Source organism: Gambusia affinis, linkage group LG17, assembly GCF_019740435.1.
Source record: "Gambusia affinis linkage group LG17, SWU_Gaff_1.0, whole genome shotgun sequence".
Taxonomy (NCBI): domain Eukaryota; kingdom Metazoa; phylum Chordata; class Actinopteri; order Cyprinodontiformes; family Poeciliidae; genus Gambusia; species Gambusia affinis.
In genome coordinates this window covers 12387626-12407221 of record NC_057884.1, presented here as the reverse complement: position 1 = coordinate 12407221, position 19596 = coordinate 12387626, and the positions used below count along the sequence as shown (strand labels likewise).

General features: G+C 39.0%; 1 protein-coding gene across 3 annotated transcripts; it reads left to right on the top strand.

Annotated features, from left to right (window-relative positions):
* Nucleotides 1-606: 606 nt before the first annotated feature.
* Nucleotides 607-15990, top strand: pax8 (paired box 8). Of its 3 annotated transcripts, none has more exons than XM_044096226.1 (12): nt 607-775; nt 3068-3226; nt 6367-6508; nt 6638-6835; nt 6964-7040; nt 7220-7345; nt 8293-8468; nt 8661-8781; nt 8977-9234; nt 12237-12338; nt 13410-13499; nt 15087-15990. In XM_044096226.1, exons 2-12 carry the CDS (start codon nt 3205-3207, stop codon nt 15158-15160), a joined length of 1386 nt encoding a protein of 461 aa, XP_043952161.1. In that variant the 5' UTR covers nt 607-775; nt 3068-3204; the 3' UTR covers nt 15161-15990. The 3 variants fall into 3 exon arrangements, with proteins under 3 accessions (XP_043952161.1, XP_043952160.1, XP_043952162.1); XM_044096225.1 differs by having other exon boundaries at nt 648-775; nt 6343-6508; nt 15087-15524; XM_044096227.1 differs by lacking the exon at nt 8977-9234 and having other exon boundaries at nt 648-775; nt 6343-6508; nt 15087-15524.
* Nucleotides 15991-19596: the final 3606 nt, after the last annotated feature.

The following is a 19596-nucleotide window of genomic DNA, read 5'->3' as shown; positions in this document are numbered from 1 at the left end:
AAGTTGTTTGTGAAGCGCCTATTACCTTGACAATAATTTATTTGAATTAATGGGCACATCTTAATTTGACTGGTCTTTGTGACTGAAAGGCATTTCATTCATCTGAATCAGATGGACAAGCGGAGGAAGAAAACGCCTCTTTGATTCAGAATTGAAGTTACAAATTTAGAAAGAGCATTAATTCAGTTCAGACACAAAAAGAACATTATTAGACAGAACAATGTGTTCTGTCTAATATATATATATATTTAACGCATTAAATCAATGCGTTAAAGCAGACTGGGATTATTGCTTTATTTAAAACCATTTAAGTCGTTTTCAGCCAAGTTTCAGGTGTCTCATTTAATCCTTAAACAGTCTAATCAAAGCGCGCCTGACACTGGATCTAAATGGAAACCTCAAGTGTTTCCGTACGCTCACTCAGTGGGTGTTATGCCACCAAAACACCAGATCAGTCATCCTCCTTTTTTTCCTTCCTTTCGTTTTTTCTTCTTCTTTTTCTTGCACAAAGCCACGCCTCCCTCATCCATCCTGTCCAATGGGATCGGCGCGCAGAGCTGCGCGCAGCCCGGTTGGATAAAACCTGGGTTAGTGTTAGCTGCACACACACAATCCAACAGCACACAGTGTAGTCAGAGTCAGGACACACACCTCGCTTCACTGCAACAGACTCATCAGTTGGATAATAAGACTATATCTGCTGTGGATCTTCTCTTTTAATTATTATTATTATTATTAAGCTACAATTTTACCTGGAGCTCCATCGTGGAAAAAGGTAAGCTCGGTTTTTCACGTCTCTGGCGGAATTTTATCGCCTGCTGTCTTTCTCAGTATGATGGAAATTTGTTGAGCAGCAAAATCGGAGCTTTAATTTGTTCTTGAAATTCTGCGAACTTCCGGGAGACGGGAAAAGCGCATTGTGGGGGTCTCAGTGGTCACCAGAAAAGTAGATAAGCAAGGAAAAATAATGTAGCCTAACGAGTATGAAATGAGCAGCTGATATGATCCAGAAGTTGAGGCTCAAACTGAATATATTAAAACAGAGCTGAATTGTCTTGAACTAGTCTGTAACACATTACTTGCTCTGCTTGTTTTTTGTTTTGTTTTTCTAGTGGTTTTGTCTGCTTGTTTTCTGCCTATATAGTTTTTGTGAACAAGAAAGGATGTTTAGCCTGTAGCGTTTGTTGGTGAGACAATAATGTAAGCAGTTCTGCTGAAAACCATAAACCGCGATCCGCATGCATGACACGTTAGGTGATGGAGGAGAGGGGGGAGATGGTGGAAGCATTTCTGTTGTCTCCTTTTTTTATTATTATTGTTATTATTATTTTTTAAATCCTAAACATTAAAACTTGAAATGAATCCCAAACCTACTTCCCGATATGTTGCATATGTAGTAGCTAGGGTAAATGCTAACAGATATGCAATAAAGTGATGCTTTCTTGAAAGTAAATAATTTTTTTTCATTGAAAAAATCTACAGCAGTTTACACACAGCTTCAGATTTTTTTTGTTTAATTTTTATCCTCAATGACATGACGTGTAACACAGTTTTTAAGTTGCACATAACATACTGAAAAGGCAATACAAAATAACAGAATTAATGACAACCGTTGTATTAAATAATAGTTTATTCTTGCAGTGCCAATTTTCAACAAAGGCACTTTACAATGAAGCAGACTCAATTAATATTTTCTGTATTAATAACAAATAAGTCAGAGTCATTCATTTTACAGCAAAGTCTATTGGGTTTAGATCTAAACGTTGTTACATGTAGTAACAAGTATAGCTGGGGTAAAACATTTCAAAATAATTAAATGATCAAGTTCAATCTTTGTACAAGCTGAACTTTAAAGATGTTCTCATTGATGGGGTTAAACTTAAGTAATCTGATGTATGACAAAGTGAAAGATTTGCAGCTAAATTCAGGCTGTATGAGTATGTTTTGTCACATCATTACTTTGGGATAATTATTTCAGGTCACATTCAGGAGGCTCTTTTACTGAAAGTCAGTGTTTCACTGTAATCTTGAGTCTAATTATGCAGCTTTTCTTTAGGAATACAGATGACTTTTGATGCAGGGAAGCCAAGCCAGACTCATGTTCTCTAAAAAGTAGGATTTTATGTCATTATTCATAATTTCAAAACTTTTCAAAGCAGAAAGCAGGGCACTGAGCAGATGGAGCCTTCAAACAAGGCTTTGACTCATAGTGTCTGACAATTGATTTAACAGGTGCTCAGAAATTGTCTCGGCTCTTAACTCTCCTCTTTCTATTTGATGTTGGCCACTTTTTACTTTTAATATGAATCTCCTTCACTTTTTCCATGTATATCATTACACGCATAAACCTGCCATTGTTTTTTTTGTTTTTTTTTTGTTTTTATCTTTTCTGCTTCTTCCAGGCATCCAGTAATTCATTTGGCACTTTAAAGTTCTAGAGCTTTGAATGATGTTCCTCACTTGTATGAGTCACTTAGGATGAAGGCATTTGCTAAATGACAAAATGTAAATGTAATGCAACTTGTTCTGTCACATTTGGAAACAAGCAGGCTGGCACAGAAGAATTATGTTCGCTCAAAGTAAAAGCATTTGATCTTGGCTTGTAATGCTCAGTGCAAGCTAAGAGACCAAAAAGCAGTTTATTTCTAGATATTGTCTCAGGTTTGAGCATGTTGATCCCTAAATGTCGTACACCAAAACCAACCGCTCTACTTTTGTGCAGTCACACAAACACCATTTATTGAGTTCAAAATCCAAAACAAACAGATTTATTAGCTTATTAGACCAATTTGTTCGGAAGAAAAAACCCTGAATTAGAGCATATTTATCGTTTGCACTTCACGCTCCAGTATAAATTGTTGTTTTTCTCATTTGTCCAGAGGCCTCTGAAACTTTGTCAGCTCCTGTTTGTCTCATTAACAGACATGGAGAAAAACAGACACGCACAGGCGCTTCCCCATCCAGGAACAATTCAAGTTCGATGTCATAATGTGTGAAAAGATGAGCCGCGTTTAGGGGATGCTCATGACACAAACTGTCAGTTTCATGGTTTGCTGTCGTCCCGCAGTCTGACATCGGCGCTGGACTCCAGAACACACTCATGTCAGACGAGGCGGGAGGCTCACTGAAGGCACTTTAACCGGGACAGCGGTGGAGCAGGGCATCACGTTCAGCTGGTGGAGTAGGGAGTTAAAACTCAGGGTTATGTCCGGAGGCACTGGAAGAGGTAAGCAAGCTGCCTCTGCTAAACTCTGACTGAAACACAAAGAAAGAAGACTTTACATTTATGTGCCTTCGAAAGCTGGGATCTATCAACTTTTTAATAATCTGTTGAAGCTGTTTGTTTTATTGTTGTTGGGTTTTTTTTTTTTTTTTGGTATTCTGAAACAATTGAAACAATATGGAAACAGAGAACCTGTAATTTTATTTCTGCCATGTTAGGCTGGCAGAGTACAAACATTTAAGCAATATCCTGTATAGTTTTACATATACGCACAAAAATACTATTCTAAATTACAAATAAGATTTTATGTGATTTTTTTCAGGCTATGTGGATTTAAAGTTTGTGAAAAGTTTTAAAATAAATGTCTTCTTTTTTTCTACTATCTTAATTTCACACAGGAAAAAAGGAGACATCCTTTAATCAGAATATATTTTTATTCAGTGGGGATAGAACCAAAAATCATGTGTTGAGAAATTACAAAAATGCAATGAAAAAAATAAGCCTATTGAAACTATTATGTTTTATTTGTTAATAGCTAATTTGGGGAATTAAGTATTTAGGATTTTTTGTAACATAATAACTGATCAGATTAACTTCCATTTATTAATTTAAGACTGTTTCCTCTCCTGATATAACGCTGAATCCAATTTTTCTCTTCGAAATGTAAAAGTAACATCATTATTGTCACTCATGCTAAAAATAAGCATGTTTGTTTTTTCAGTACAATACTTACTCCAAAATGAAGAATTCAATATTTAAATGCAAGTAGGCAAAATATTAATAAATCCATGTTAAAGATTACTTTAAGACAAACAAGTAAAAAAATTCTCCTTAACAATTTGTGTCAAATAAATGATAAATGGTACCTTAATCTCTTTGTAATGATTTAAAAAAAAAAAAAAAAACTTTAAATGTAATAATTGATCAGTGTCCATAACTTCGTGTTTTTTCTGACGTGACATGAAGGCCGATATATAGCCATTCCTCAAAATAGTAAAAACAAGAGAACATGCTATTCAACTTATGGCTATAAAAACAACCCTCAACCTAACTCAAATCTACTGCCACAGCAAAAAAAATGTAAATGTTTAGAATAAGCTGGTTTTGTGACAAACGAAGGTGGACAAGGGCAAAAGTTTATTACTCCAGTCTCCAAGTGAGAGTTGGAGTAATTAATAAATGTGAAGGCTGCATGATAACTCATCTATCTATCTATCTATCTATCTATCTATCTATCTATCTATCTATCTATCTATCTATCTATCTATCTAATCTATCTATCTATCTATCTATCTATCTATCTATCTATCTATCTATCTATCTATCTATCTATCTATCTATCTATCTATCTATCTATCTATCTATCTATCTATCTATCTATCTATCTATCTATCTATCTATCTATCTATCTATCTATCTATCTATCTATCTATCTATCTATCTAATAGTTTAATAAGTTCGTGTTGTGTTTGTTGGTGCGCGCGCGTTGCTTGTGCGCGTGCAGGACCCCCCGGCTGTGCTCCTCTTTAATATCCTGCAGGTTGATGAAGCTTGGCGGGCAGGGTTTTTTTTTTTTTTTTTTTCCTGCCACACTCGGCTGGCAGCGTTAATAGAGGCTGCCCTCCTTCGTCCGGCCGCCGTTTGATGTGGAAATGAAAGCTGGGGGACTCAGTGGGTTAAATTAAAAGCGCTGCTGTTGTTCTGGACGCTGAGCAGGGAGTGTTGGGAGCTGAGGTTTTCTTTCTTGTCGCAGCGCAGGAAAAGCGCTCCGTGTCTGCTGCTGCTGCTGCTTGTCGTTTTGAAGGAGCAGCTCCTGTTAGATCCGTGAATGAGAGCCTCTGTTATGCATTCGTGTATTTAAAACACGGTGACAGCTATAATCTTAACCTCTTTAGAGAAAAAAACAAAAAATCAGCCTTTCTCTGCCAGAGACATGATACGCAACAAGCCAAACTGAATTATTTTATTTGCTTGGTTTTCCTTTTTGCGTGTGTGTGTGTGTGTTTGGTAATTGTTGTTTGAATGCTGAAACTTCTGTATATTACTTCATGTTATATTTGATTGCACAAAAAAGTGATCAATATAAAAGCTGATTGAACAAATTTTACATCATTTAAAAAAAATAAAATATGTGGAAGGTTGGCATAAAAGACCGCTGTATGTCTGCGACGCTACATTCACACACAGTTTAGTGGCACATAAATGAAGAATGGGTATTAAACCAGCAGGGATTACCCATAAGGGGATAAGCCTAAAAGAACAATTAAAAAATCATTACTCATAAAGAATAGAGTTTATTTCCAAAGGTCTATCCTAAAATTACATCTTTTTTCAATGAATATTTAACTCAAGCTGAAATAGAATATTTATCAATTTAGTCTAGAAATTTGTTGATATTTCATTATAAAGAAAACAATATATTATTAAGCAAAATGGGGTTTTTTTTCTCTAGAGAATAGAATAGAATATGTAGTCACGGCAGCCAATTAAATAACTATGGATTCTTGCCCAAAACTACAACATTATGTGGGAAGCTGAAATCAAACTCACAACCTTGCAGCTGCATTAAAAAACAAAAGCATATAAATCTCATACGGCCGCCCCAAAGAAAGAGAAAACAACTTGAAAGGGAGCAGATATACCATTTGTAGAAAAAAAAAAGAGACAGATAATATACAAAACATATGCAAAAAAGCTCAAATATATACTTTTAAAATTAGTTCAACAATGTAAATTTGTGTAGTCAGTCCAGTAATTTCACTGCTTTGGACAGAAAGTTGTGTATCCATCTGCTGTTTCTGTTTTAGATGTTATGTTAAGTTCAAAACATAAATGTTGAGGGTGTGAGGAGTTTCTGACAATTTTCAGAGGCCTTTATCCCTGAAACAGAACTATTTGTGTAAACAAATTAGCTTCTGTGTGTCTAACAGTGTGTTTTAGATCTTTTTTTTTATATATATATTTCATGGAGCCAAACTGAGGTTATTTATTCACTAAACAAGACAGGGTCATGGCTGCTCGTGATTAAATCAGCAGACAGAAGTTTGTGTTTGTGAAGTGGGTTGAGCTCTCTGAAGTTCCATGACATTTATGAGTGTTCATCCCCCCTCCTCCCCCAGGCCATGGGGGTCTTAACCAACTAGGTGGAATGTTTGTTAATGGCCGCCCGCTTCCGGAAGTTATCCGGCAACGCATCGTAGACATGGCCCACCAGGGGGTCCGACCCTGCGACATATCCCGGCAGCTCCGGGTCAGCCACGGCTGCGTCAGCAAGATCCTGGGACGGTGAGCACAGCGACGGGCCACGTTACCCAACTTCCTTTTGCAGTGACCTTTGAGTTGTTTACTTTTCCGTGACACGTCTGGTGATTTTTTACATTTTTTTTTTATTAACACAGTAACCATCTCTCACAGGTATTATGAAACAGGCAGCATCAAACCGGGGGTAATCGGTGGCTCTAAACCCAAGGTGGCCACCCCGAAGGTTGTGGAGAAGATCGCAGAGTACAAGAGGCAGAATCCCACTATGTTTGCCTGGGAAATCAGAGATCGACTGCTGGCAGAAGGGGTGTGTGACAGTGACACGGTGCCCAGTGTGAGCTCCATTAACAGGTGAAAACCTCAATTAGGAAACATTTATGCCTTCATCTGGTCTCAGTGACACACCATAACTGAGTTAATGCAGTCTTTCAAGCATTTTTAGAGGCTTAATAATACAGAGGGTCTTTGTTTGTTTGCAGAATAATTCGAACTAAAGTTCAACAGCCTTTTAATCTCCCACTGGATGGAAAAGGTCTGAGTCCAGGACATACCTTAAGTAAGTCTCTAATATTTATAAATCACACACACAGCATCATCCTTTACTGAATTATGAAGTTTAAGAATTTGCTCATTGGGCCGTAGAATTAAGTTCATGACCTTGTGGGATTAGGATTACTGGAAAAACAATTGTGTTTCTCTGGCTCAAACCTGTGGGTTTTCCTCTCCATTTCCCAGTTCCAAGCTCAGCCGTCACCCCTCCTGAGTCGCCTCAGTCAGACTCTTTGGGCTCCACTTACTCCATTAACGGGTTGTTAGGAATCCCCCCGCCAAATACAGACGGCAAGAGGAGCCACGATGACAGTAAGGACTGAATCTAATTATAACAAAGCTCAGAGTTGCTGGAACGCCAAAACAGAGAGGATGTGAAAAATTAGTCAGTGATGTTTTGTTTTTTGTTTTTCTGTAAAAAAAAGTTGGGATTTATCTCCAGATTCTCATATGGTTATATATGTCCACTGTTTGTACTTGAACTTCATTCAAAGCATCATATAGTTTTCACTGTTTAACTTTATGTTAAGTTTTAAAAACTGCTAAAACTAATAATACATTTATGCTGCCATGCGGGAAGGTGAAGAAAGTCTTGAACAAATTAGGGGTTTGTAATTTTTGTAATGAATAATGCCCTGAAATTCCATCAGAACCATCTGAAGTCAAGTTCATGGTAAGGTCTATGGACACTTAAAAGTATTTATCATATGCTTTAATACTACAAATGGATATAAAAATAAAGTTTGCTGGGGCGTGCTCCGGTGGCGTAGAGGTTAGCACGCCCCACGCTTGGAGGCCCTCAGTCCTCGACGCGGCCGTCGCGGGTTCGATTCCCGGACCCGACGACATTTGCCACATGTCTTCCCCCCACTCCTTCCCCCTTTCCTGTCAGCCTACTATAAAAAAAAGGGGCACTAAAGCCCACAAAAAGGACCCTATGGTGGGGAGAAAAAATAAATAAATAAAAAAAAAAATAAAGTTTGCCTAAGAGAAGTGGCTCCAAAATATAGCCCTGAGGGACCCCACAAGTTAAGTTAGTTTCTTCTTGGGACCATTTTACCTGCGCTTCTTAATAGAGCTTCCTTCAATTAATTACAGAATCAAGTCAAAAACAAGTAAAAACAGATTCCTGTTATTATGTTCGCAAATAATGTCTTAACCTTTGTATGTAGTAAATCCTCTCACAAAAGAAAACAAACACAAAATGTTTGCTGTTTTTGAATTCCCTCCTCTCCTTCCTCCTCGCTGTGTTGATCCAGGTGACCAGGAGAGCTGTCGGCACAGTGTGGACTCCCAGGGCAGCGCAGGCGTCCCGAGAAAACAGATGAGAGTCGAACACTTCTCCACAGCCGCACAACATCTGGACTGTGGGTTTGATCGTCACCACTACCCATCGGATTCCTTCAGCTCCACCTCAAGCAGCAAAGCGGAGCAGGTAGCAGTGAAGAATAAGTCTAAAGTTATGTCTGAAAGCAATACAGAGATATTTCTGTACGCGCGTTCTTATTATTTCAAATGTCATACTCGTTTATTTGTGAGGTGATGGAAATCTTGTCACTGAATTTTGCTTGTGCTCATGTTGAAGCAAAATTTAGGCCAATATCTAATCCCTGTCTGTCGTCTTTAGACTTTGTACCCGCTGTCGCTCATCAACGGCAATCTGGACGAAGCCAAGACCAGCCTCTCATCAAGCAGCTCTGTGATTGGACGAAATCTGTCAGCACACCCAAGCTACACTGTAGTAACCGGTAAGATACTTTAGGTAATGTCTTCTGACACACATATGAACTGCAAACCGACTTCTTAGCATCTTTTAGGCTCAGACGTTTCACTCATCCTCACCTTTCCCACATGTCAGCCTACTTCATTTTAACATTGTGTTTCTTACATTAAGCATTTGTTTCCATTTCTCTCACCCACTCACTGCGTGCTGGCCCTTAAAGAGCCCCTTCAGACTCTGCCGCTCTGTCTGAAGCAGGAAATGTCCCCAGAAGTGACCAGTGCGAGCCCCTCACCAAATATGGTGGCATCCACCCTGGCGTACGTGGAGCTGCAGGCGCTGCAGAAACCCGTTTCAGTCAGCAGCAGCTGCAACGGCACCAGCAACTGCAGCAGCTCCTACTCATATCCCAATGCCTTCAACTCATTTTCCCATCATGCACCGATGTACGGGCAGTTCAGCAGTCAGTCTATCATGTCAGGTAATTCACCCATTCATCTCATTTATGTCCACAATCATAATGTAAAAAGTATGGGTGTTTCTGACCATCAGCTGAGACCACATGATGTTTTAAAAAACTTTCACAGTTCACTTGCTGAAAAGAACATCTCAAAACATTTTCCAGTTACAATAACCTCACATCAGTAGAACAATAACAAACATTCTGAGCAACCAGAGAATGACTGAAAGTTTCTCCAAATCACTGTTGTGTTGAGTACTGTCATGATCACTTTTTGCCTCACTCATTAAGGGCATGAATGTCATTATTTTTGGAACTTTCTTGGTTTATTTGTGCCAATTATTTTCCAGGTAGGAAAGACTATCCAAATAATAATAATAATAATAATAATTGATCCCACAGACTTATTCTGTTTTCACTTTATTGTCACTGAAATGATTCCAGTCATAAAACAAATTGTAACATAAGGCAAATAATTTGACATAATCCAATGGAGCTTTCAAATCATGATTTAATTTATTAAGGGAAAATGATCAACCCAAACTCACATGAGCCCATATATAATATATTTATGGCGACAACCAGGTATAGCATGTTCTTCTTTGCAGAGTTTGAGTTTTCTTGGATGAACGGCCTGTTTAGGGTCTTACCGCTTCATCTACGTCAACTTTAAGTACGACTTTTATTCTGCAACACCACAATCTTCCTTTTTGGATTTGTTCTTTTTTTTCTTTTTTCGGTTGTTTTTTTTAACCATTTACAGCTGGACTTGCCGGTGTACTATGGGTCATTTTTACTGTTACATAACCCAAGTGAGCTTCAACTTAAGATCTTGAACTGACAGCCAAAACAAAAGGAATGATTTAATTGACTCTTGAACGTCTTGAGGCAGTAAAGCATCCTCAGATCATCACACTACCACCTCAGTGTTTGACTGCGGGTTAGATGTTCTTTTCTCAAATGCTGTGTTAGTTTTATGCCAAATACATCGGGATGCAAACATTTGAGAAAGTTCTACTTTTGTATTATCAGTCCACAAAACATCTTCCTCGTAGTTTTAGGGATCGTCAAGATGGTTTTTTGAAACAGGTCTCTGTGTTTTTCATAGTCAGCAGAGGTTTTGTCCTTCAAACTCTCCAAAGGAGGTAATTTTTACCCAGTATCTTTCTTCCTGGTGAGTTGAATACTGACAATAAGGTATAGAGGGTGATAGATGTTTGTAACTCTTTCCAGACTGATTGACAACATTGAATTTTTGAATTTCTTAAAACCAGGCCATGTTGCTTTACTTTTTAAGATCTTTTATCCTACTTCATGTCATCAGACATGTTGCAAATTAAGTAATTACTTGATTCCACATCTCAATCAGTTAGAAGTAAATGGGTGATATTAATTAAAATGAATGAAAACTGCTTTTTGGATTTACTCAAATTATATGTTTTATATTAAAGTAGTTTGATGATTCTAAATAAAAGCTAAGACAAAAGAAATCCACAGGAGGGAAAATATCTTAGTTCACTGAAAGTATGGGCACAAATGTACAAAAAATGCCACTAATATCTGATTCAATATTTTTAGCAAACTTGCACACAGTTTTTGTAGTCATTAAAAGCCCTCTGGCATATTTCTAGAAAATGATGAGTTTATTTTAATTCGCTGCTTAGTTTCTTGAAAGTCACTTGGCTTTAAAGCACAGGTCACAAATGTTCAATAGAACTGAGGTCAGTGGTTTAGGGAGGCAGCTCCAGAAGCCTAATATTAGCTTAATTTAATCATGCTAAAAAATATATATATATTATTATTATTTTTTTATGTGTTTGGGATTATTTTTCTGCTGGAACATCTAATTTGTTTGAATTTTGCAAAACAAACATTCTGTACCAACTTCAAGTTTGAGTTCATGGATCTTGATACGTAGATATTGCATTTACATTTAGGAGTACTCTGATGTTAGCATGTTTTGGCTGAACAAATCTTAAGGCTTATGGCTGAAAAGATTTGTATCACTGTTGCCTTTTTCTAAGCAAGAGGGTTTTGGAGGATTTCTGCAAAGACTTTGCTTGTTCTCTTTGTACATGTGTAGTTTTGCTACAGTAAGCTCCCTTTACTGTGCAAAAACATGCATGTTGGGTTAATTACTCTCTCTAAGCTGCTCTTAAGCTGCAAATGAGAGTGAATTTGTTCATACATTGAAGTTTTGTTCTGTATGTCTCTGTGTTGCCCCGTTTTAGGCTGTCAACCTGTCGATTTTGCAATCATGTTTACTTTATCGCAAAGCACAACAGAGAAATGATGATCTTTTTTAATATAAATTTAATCTTGCTTCCAAATCCATTGCCCTGTTATTTAATTTATTTTAAAGTGAAGTTGGGAAATTTGGTGGTAGTTTTCGTTCTTCATTCCAGCACTTTGTGAAATGCACAAGCAGCAAATTATCCAAACAACGTGATGGTATGCCTTGTCATTTTGTCTAAGGAGGTCGCCATTTATCTCACGTTACCATGAACGTTTCCCTCGTCTGTGTTAGCAGCTGCAAATTTCAGTCAAGTCAGAAGATGCCGATTTGGATCTTGTTTCTTGATTGGTGTCCTCTACGTTCATGAAACTCATTTCATTGTTCACAGGAACAATCAGATTCCATTTTCCATTCAAAATAATAAATCAGATCTTGGTCTTCCCAAGTTAGAATACTCAATTTAATCAAACTAACTTATTTTTTAAAAAAATCTTCAGGTTTTATCTTGCATAAGCATTCCACCAAGGGAAAAAAAAAAATCTCAAATAAATTAATAAAATACTAGCTATTATTATGACCAACATGTCCAGGTGTTTTCTAGTGCCAGTGTTAAAAGTTACAGGACTACAGGAGGTTTTGAACTTGCACAAGGTTGTTTTTGAAAGCAAATTGAATAAAAGTATTAATTTAGGGAATACAGTGATAATGTTTTGGGAACTGTCTCTCCAGAATGGCCGTTTCTCCACAATAAGATGTAACTGAGTTTGTTGCATTTTTGTCGTTTCAGGGCGTGACATGGTGAGCTCCACCCTGCCAGGTTACCCACCTCACATCCCCTCCCCGGCCCAGGCAGGATACTCCTCCTCTGCTATCACAGGAATGGTCGCAGGTAAGCTCCACATCCCACAGAGGGGCATTTCAAGTGAAAAGAAGTAAACAACAAATGAGTCACACCGGTAAAAGAGAAAAAAAACACGTTGGATGGAGGTTTGTAGATTAACAGGGAGGGAGGCTGAGTTAATCAGTAGCCTTTGCCAGGGTGGTGATCTGTGTACAAGTGCACGCGGGTGCACATAGGCCCGGGGGGTACAGAGAACAGGCTGGGGGGTTCCGCCCTGCTGCTCACACCCCCCATCCAGACACTTCTGACCACATATCGCCATGGGAACCAGGGGGCCCAGCAGGGAGATGCAAGCAAGGGTGGGCGGGAAGAGATGTGAAGTCTGGATCCAAACCGAAGAGTAGGAGGTCTTTGTTGCATGCGTGTGTGTGTGGGTGTGCGTGGGTGTGTGTGCGTGTGTGTGTGTGTGTGTGTGTGTGAGATGTGCCTTTATATTTGAAGTCTGCCCTCCGAAGCGCGAAATGAGAGGGTCTGATTTATTATTTTTCTGGTGGGCTCACAGTGAGGAAGCGTTGATACACAATTACCGAGTGAAGGAGGAGGGGGCGTGTGGAGGGGTGAGGCAGGAGGAAGAGAAGGAGGAGGTGTGGGGGAGGGGAGGGGGGGGGCTCAGGGCTTCATTCCAACCAACATAATTACCAATTAGATATTGGAATGTTATAAAAAAAGAGAGAGAGAGAGAGGAAGAATGAGTGTTAGTGAAGCTAAAGCAGGAAGTGCAGGACGAACAAAAGAGGACGACGTTTCAGAGGGCAGCGACTGAACGATGCGAGTGGCTGAGCGCTGCAGAAAAAAAGGGCGCGGAGGCTGGGTGTGTGCACGCACCGCTGGGCTGAGGGATTTCACCCTCAGCCATCCACCTGCACCGCAGATTAATGGTTTACATGCTGCACTAACTGCTGGTGAATTATGAGCTAAGCTCCAGCAGTTGCTGGCACGCAGACAAACAGCCCGACTCTGCAAAGCATGTCCCCTCCTCGCCCTTTAATAACAAATGTCTTCATGAATTTTATCTGCGAGATGTGTCTCCTGACATCATTTTTTTCAATTATTTTCCAGCAGGTGCAGACTACTCGGGTCAGTCCTACGGCCATTCGCCCTACACCTCCTACAGCGAAGCCTGGAGGTTCACCAACTCCAGCATATTGGGTAAGCAGAAGAAGACTTTGACAGCGTTGTGCAATATTTCTTGTTATGCATTATTGATTAGCAAGTTGAAAATGACCTCTACTATGAAAGACAAAATACACAGGGTTATGTTTTCTTTTTTTGGGAGGGTTTTTTCCTGCTCAAGCAAAGGAAGCCATGATTTTCCTTACATTTAAAGAGGATCACCTCTGCTGACCTTGTGATGCAAAAACATTAAAGCATGATTTGAATTTGAATGAGCAACTTCCAGAAAACTGAGCCCACAGTGCTTTGGTCACATGTTCCATCATGTGTCAGGATATTAAATGTTTGAGGTGCTTTAACAAAGTGACTTTTTTTTTTTTGTCTTGATTGGTTTTTTTATTTTTATTTTAAGTCTTCAACCTTTATTTTTCCAATAATATCACATCAACGCTGCCAGACGATTTTAATATTTTGCCAAACATAAATAAATTAAGCAAATCTGAATGGGTTCAAATAAACACAGAAAGAAACAAAACTTGCAAAACGCCACATTGGTTTAATTTAATGTATTGCAAATATGCCACCTATTGATAGCGCCTCTCAAAGCTTACATCCAAACTTCGGTGTGGAGCAAACATACATAAACACTCAACATATTTTATTGGGATTGTATGTTGTTTATTTTTGTGTTAATCTGTGAAGTGGAAGAAAAGTTACATGTTGTTTACAGAAATGCTGCAAGTTGATTGCCGTTCTATTTAGCAATTAATAAAATCCAGTACAACCAATGCCTTCAGAAGTCACTCAATTAGACTCTGGAAACCTTTTAAAAGAGAAGCAGGCGATAGGTCCGTGATAACTCTGGAGGAGCTGTGGAGAACCACGGCTCAGGTGGAACACAGGAAACCATGTTTAAATTACCCACTGGGAACAGCAGACAGAGAAAAACTCTACTTTTGTGACATGAGGTCAAAACATAGCTTTTGACCTGCAAGAAAAACATTGTCTATGGGAAGAAATTGATACCCTGAACACATGATTCTCGTGGAGAAACATGAAAGTAGCAGTATCATGCTGTGGGGATGGAAGAAAACCCATTAGAGTCTGCAAAAGCCTTAAAGGCTGAAGTAAAGGTTCACCTTCCAGCAGTACAACAGAACTAAACAGACTAACGAAGCAGAAAAGGAATTAAATGCTTTGGATCAAAGTACATTCAAGTCTTAGAATGGCCTAGTCAAAGTGTAGACCTGATTCTAACTAGGAAACTGTGGCAAAACCTGAAAAAAATGTGCACAAATGTCAAGCTCTGTTTTTATATCCATGTATTATTTCTTTCCACTTCACACTTATGCTGAAAGAAATTAAACCTGAAAAAAATATAAGGGGTGTGAAAAAAAATGTTCACATAATGGGAAAATGAGTTGTTATTAAACACAATGAACTGTTCCTCTGCTGCAGGAGTCTGGTTATGAAGAAAAATTCAGCAACACAAGTTGAATACTTGCAATGTACAAGATGAAGTTCACATCCAAACCACAGACACTATAACCAGTCTCTGACTTTCTGCTGGCAAATGTTTCCACAGCCGTGAACAGCTCCCACTCTTTGTGTCTCCCTCCACAGGCTCCCCCTACTACTACAGCTCGGCCTCCCGCACAGGTCCCCCCTCTGCAGCCGCCGCCTACGACCACCTCTAGTCCCACGCAGCTGCAAGCCAAGACTCTTTGAAACCAGACTGAGAAAAGTAGCTAAAGTGGACAGATGTGATCCCGGACCATGAGAGGAAACTCTGCTGGAGGAATAATTGTTTCTCGCACCCTTTTTATGGTCTACAACCTCTGATTTTATTTATTCATCATGACTGATGCCACCATGCAGGGTGACTGATTCATGTTTACACACCCTTTCTGGGCATGTTTTCAGCTCGACTGTGCATTCATTTCAGTTGAAATCTCTTTAAACCTGTTTTTTGGCCAAAGACTTTTTCTTTCCTGGCACATGTACAACTCGATGCAGCAGTGCAAGTTTATTGCTTGGTGATATGCAACCTCTGCGAACCAAAATTTGTTTACATTGTGGATGTGTTTTCCCTCTTTTTTAACTGGAAACGTTAAATCCAGTGATAATATGAAGTCCTGCAGTTGGTCTGTAACTGCTTGTGGATTCTCTGTATAGACAAACACTCTGAATCAGAATTAGAGCAAAAATATTGACTTTAAAAACATAGAGTCCGTCATAGAAAATTCAAGGATCTCTCCAGCGATGTGTACATAGTGTAAATGATGAATTACCTATGGAGAGGTGATTTTGCTCCGCGAACAAATGACGATCTGGGAGGGACGTAAACAATAAGGCTGGAAACACATTTGTTTTTGCTTCAACTGGTTTTAAGTTTGTTCTCATGCTGATGTTCTGATGTTTGGTAAAAATGGTGACTATTTTTTCTTATACTGTTATTAATATTATTGCAGATGTAAATATTGAATTTTTAAAGAAATATTTTAATTAAAAGCATGACAAACTGCAATTTTCACGTCTCCACCATCATTATTCTAATTATTTAAAAAAAAAATTTGTAGGGTTTTTTTTTCAGGTTTTTTTTTCTCTTTTAATAGGAGGAGATCAATGATCCTGAAAACGCGCATCTGTCTAATTTATTTTTTCTTTCCTTTTCTTTTTTTTCTGCATCATGTAGTTTTATTTGCAATCATTCCGTCCCTGTTTGCGGCCTCATTATCGCAGCGCGTTAACGAGGCCACGGTTCGGCGGCGCCGCGGCCCACCTGGTGCCACCGGGAGGACGCAGGAGGCGCACGGAGGACTCCAACTTCAGCGACCCCCACGGACAGCATGAGTTCAACACTTAGTGCTTCTTCTTTTGTTTGCTTACTAATTTAAAGTTGGAACGCAGATGCATTTTAAAACTTTTGGCTAGTCTGTTATTGATGAAAAATGCAGGTTTTCGGCCAGCAAATTAACATAAAATAGACTTTGGGTGTAAAATGTTAGACCACATGCCGATGTCTGCAAGTGAAGTTGGTGCTTGCTGATTTTTGAGGAATAGCATATTTAAAAATGTGCAAGGCACACTGTAAAAACAAATGTTAATGGGCAATAGGTTTTAACAATAAAAAATGCGTAATTTATTTAGTAGAAAATTAATTCATAAATGTAATATTCAGCATTCAAGTTAAATTATATAAAAAATATTGATAGAAAACATTAACTACCTTAACCTCACCTAAATATTTTGATCACAGCATGCTTGCTCATACATTGTAGCCTGATTTGTTAATACTGGTTGTGTTAATGACAGAAAATATCAGCTGAAAAGATAAGAACCTTCATAGTAAAAGATCAATACAAACATGCTCTCTCTCCCAATTTGCTAAAACAAATTGACATCATTCTGTTCTCCTTCCTGTAGTTTAGGAGTTATCACAACTTGTTCCTGGCACATTCATAGTAGAACAGTTTCTGTTTTGATGTCTATAGAAACTTTCAGCGGGTGTTCTGCTGTGGGAGAGACTTGTGAAAAGCAAACTTTCTTGAATTCTTGAAGCATGAAAAGTGCCGACTTGAAAGAACTTGAAAGAGCCGCCTCAAGCACAAGGACAAATTTATGTTAATATGTTTCTGTCTTGCAGCAAGAATGTTAGTTTCAATACCACTTTTACTAGCCTAGCATTGAGCTACGTCAAGCTAGCAAGCTAAGTAACCACGAGGCATTCATTGGAAACTGTGGGGTTTCTAGGGAAACGACTGATAGGATAAGCTTAAAAGTTTGCATCCAATTGTAATTAGTTTAGAAAGAACACTAATGCTAAAGCTAAATTTGCTAACACAAGCTAAACTTGGTAACCCTGACTCAATAATTGATGAAGAGAAGTACATACATTTTTATTGGTGTATCAGCGACATTTTATGACTTAATCGTACTCAATTCGTTTCTTTTTAGCATCGGAGGATAAATCTAAAAAGCAATATTAGTAAGAACTTAACTAATTACGTCAATTGTTGTTTATAGTTGCCAGCCACCTAAAACATTGTAGTTGTTGGCTGCACATTAGCACCGCTGGCAGCTCTGTAGCCTTACAGCAACGAGGTCTTGGGTTTGAATCCTGGCCTGGGCTTTTTCAGCATGCAGTCTGCAGGTTCTTCACGTTGGGGTTCTCTGTAGGTACTTCAGTTTCCTCCCACAGTCCATAAGTATGATTGTTAGCTTAACTGCATATTGTAACTTGCTGTCAGGTGGGGGAGAAAGGATGAGTGAGTGCAGAAAATGAATGGGTGGGCAGGTTGATGCCTCTTAGTTGTTAAACATGCGTATTTTCTACTTCACCAAAGAAAATTAATGCAAATTCTTACAGAAATTTTATGAGTTAAATTCTAATCAGTGTAATTACCGTATTTTTCAGGCTATATGTCGTTACTTTTTCCTACACTTTGAACCATGCGGCTTATAGCCCAGTGCGACTTTTCTGTGGATTTTTCTTCAACAACCAGGGGGCTCTTTAGCAGGAAGTGAATCATTGGAAGTCAAAATTGGAACTCAAAGAAGAAAGTGCTAATTTTCATTTAGAACAAGCACATGCTAGCAGCAGGCACGACGGAGAAATTTCTTCAAACTCATATGATGCAGCTTTTAAGTTGAGGGCTATCGATCTGGCAGTACAGAAGGGAAATAGAGCTGCTGTACGTAAGTTTGGCGTGAACGAAATCATAGTTCGGCTTTGGAGACGGAGGGCTGCGTCCCAATAAATCCAATAAATCTCTGCTGCGTCCTTATGGAAAACCGAGAGCGGCGGAGAGACCTGCGGCTTGTAGCCCGGTGCAGCTTATATATGTACGTTTCCAGGTTGTTGTTTTTTTTTTAAATTTGTAGGTGCGGCTTATAGTATGGTGTGCTCTATAGTCTGGAAAATACGGCACTAATCAAAAATATCTACTGAGCTAATAATATTTCTTCAGAACTATATTTACGCATCTTTCTCATGTTATTAAAAAAAGTCCAATCTTCTAACTGAACAAAATTTAAATTCAAGCCAATTTGTCGTAAAAAGCCAACAAGATTCCTCAGGGGTCTATAGGATATAAGTGTGAAAATTTATTACACAGTTAAAAGGGGAAAAAAAAACTCATTATGATTTATGCTTGGGATTTATTCATCAGGATTTATGAAACAAATGTTTTAACCTTAAATTGTTTAAAATTTAAGGTTTAGTTTTAGTTTAGTTTTGGTTGCTGATGAAATAGGATCCTTTTTAATTTTTCTTTCTTCTCCATGATGTCAAATATGCTGATGGAGATCAGATCTAGAGTATTTCTGTTCATTTTCTTGACTCGCCTTCCATATGCCTTCTTCTGCAATCAGCATACACTTCAAACATGAGCTGCTCTTCAACCCCTTGTTTCCCATGAGTCCAGTCACACTCCTTCCATTCAAGAAGCTTTTCAAGCATGAAATAAAACACACATCCAAGTATTCCCATGTAGGTACCGAAGCAGTTTTCAAGTGTGCGCATTTTCCTTAGATAGTCAAATGCATGTTTGCAAACATTAAACATTAACGGCCCTTCATGCCAAAAGAGTTAAAAAGAAAACATCACACTGCTGCTCACATACATGAGTCACGGCAGAAATAGCTGCTCTGTGTCCCTCTCTGGGCCTATTAGTGAGGAGGTTTCGGGCCACAGTGCTTCTGGTAATGAGCCCGCCAGCACAATACAGGCAGCGGGCCGGAACAGCTGAAGGCAGACAGCACTGGCAGGACGGGGCGACTGGGACTTCCTACATTTAGCACAGTGCTACGCTGACACTACGTTCACGTGTGAGGTGCAGAGACAGAGAGTCTGTCTCATGTATGGGTCCGTTTGTGTGACACAACAGCGCCTGTGGCCCATTTTTAGAGACGAGCCACAAAAACTGTACCACCGGGGCCTCCCGGGAGAAATAAGTGCCAGGAAGGCAACAGCGGAGTGTGGGGCAATCAGTGGGATGATGGGCTTGGGTTGTCCTGCACCAGTCATCCAGAAAGTTCTCCACTTTACGTGGCGGTCCAAGATGCAGGCCAAGCAATTCGGCCCAGTGAAAAAGCATAATGTTCTCTGGGAATGCTGCAGTAACAACCTGCC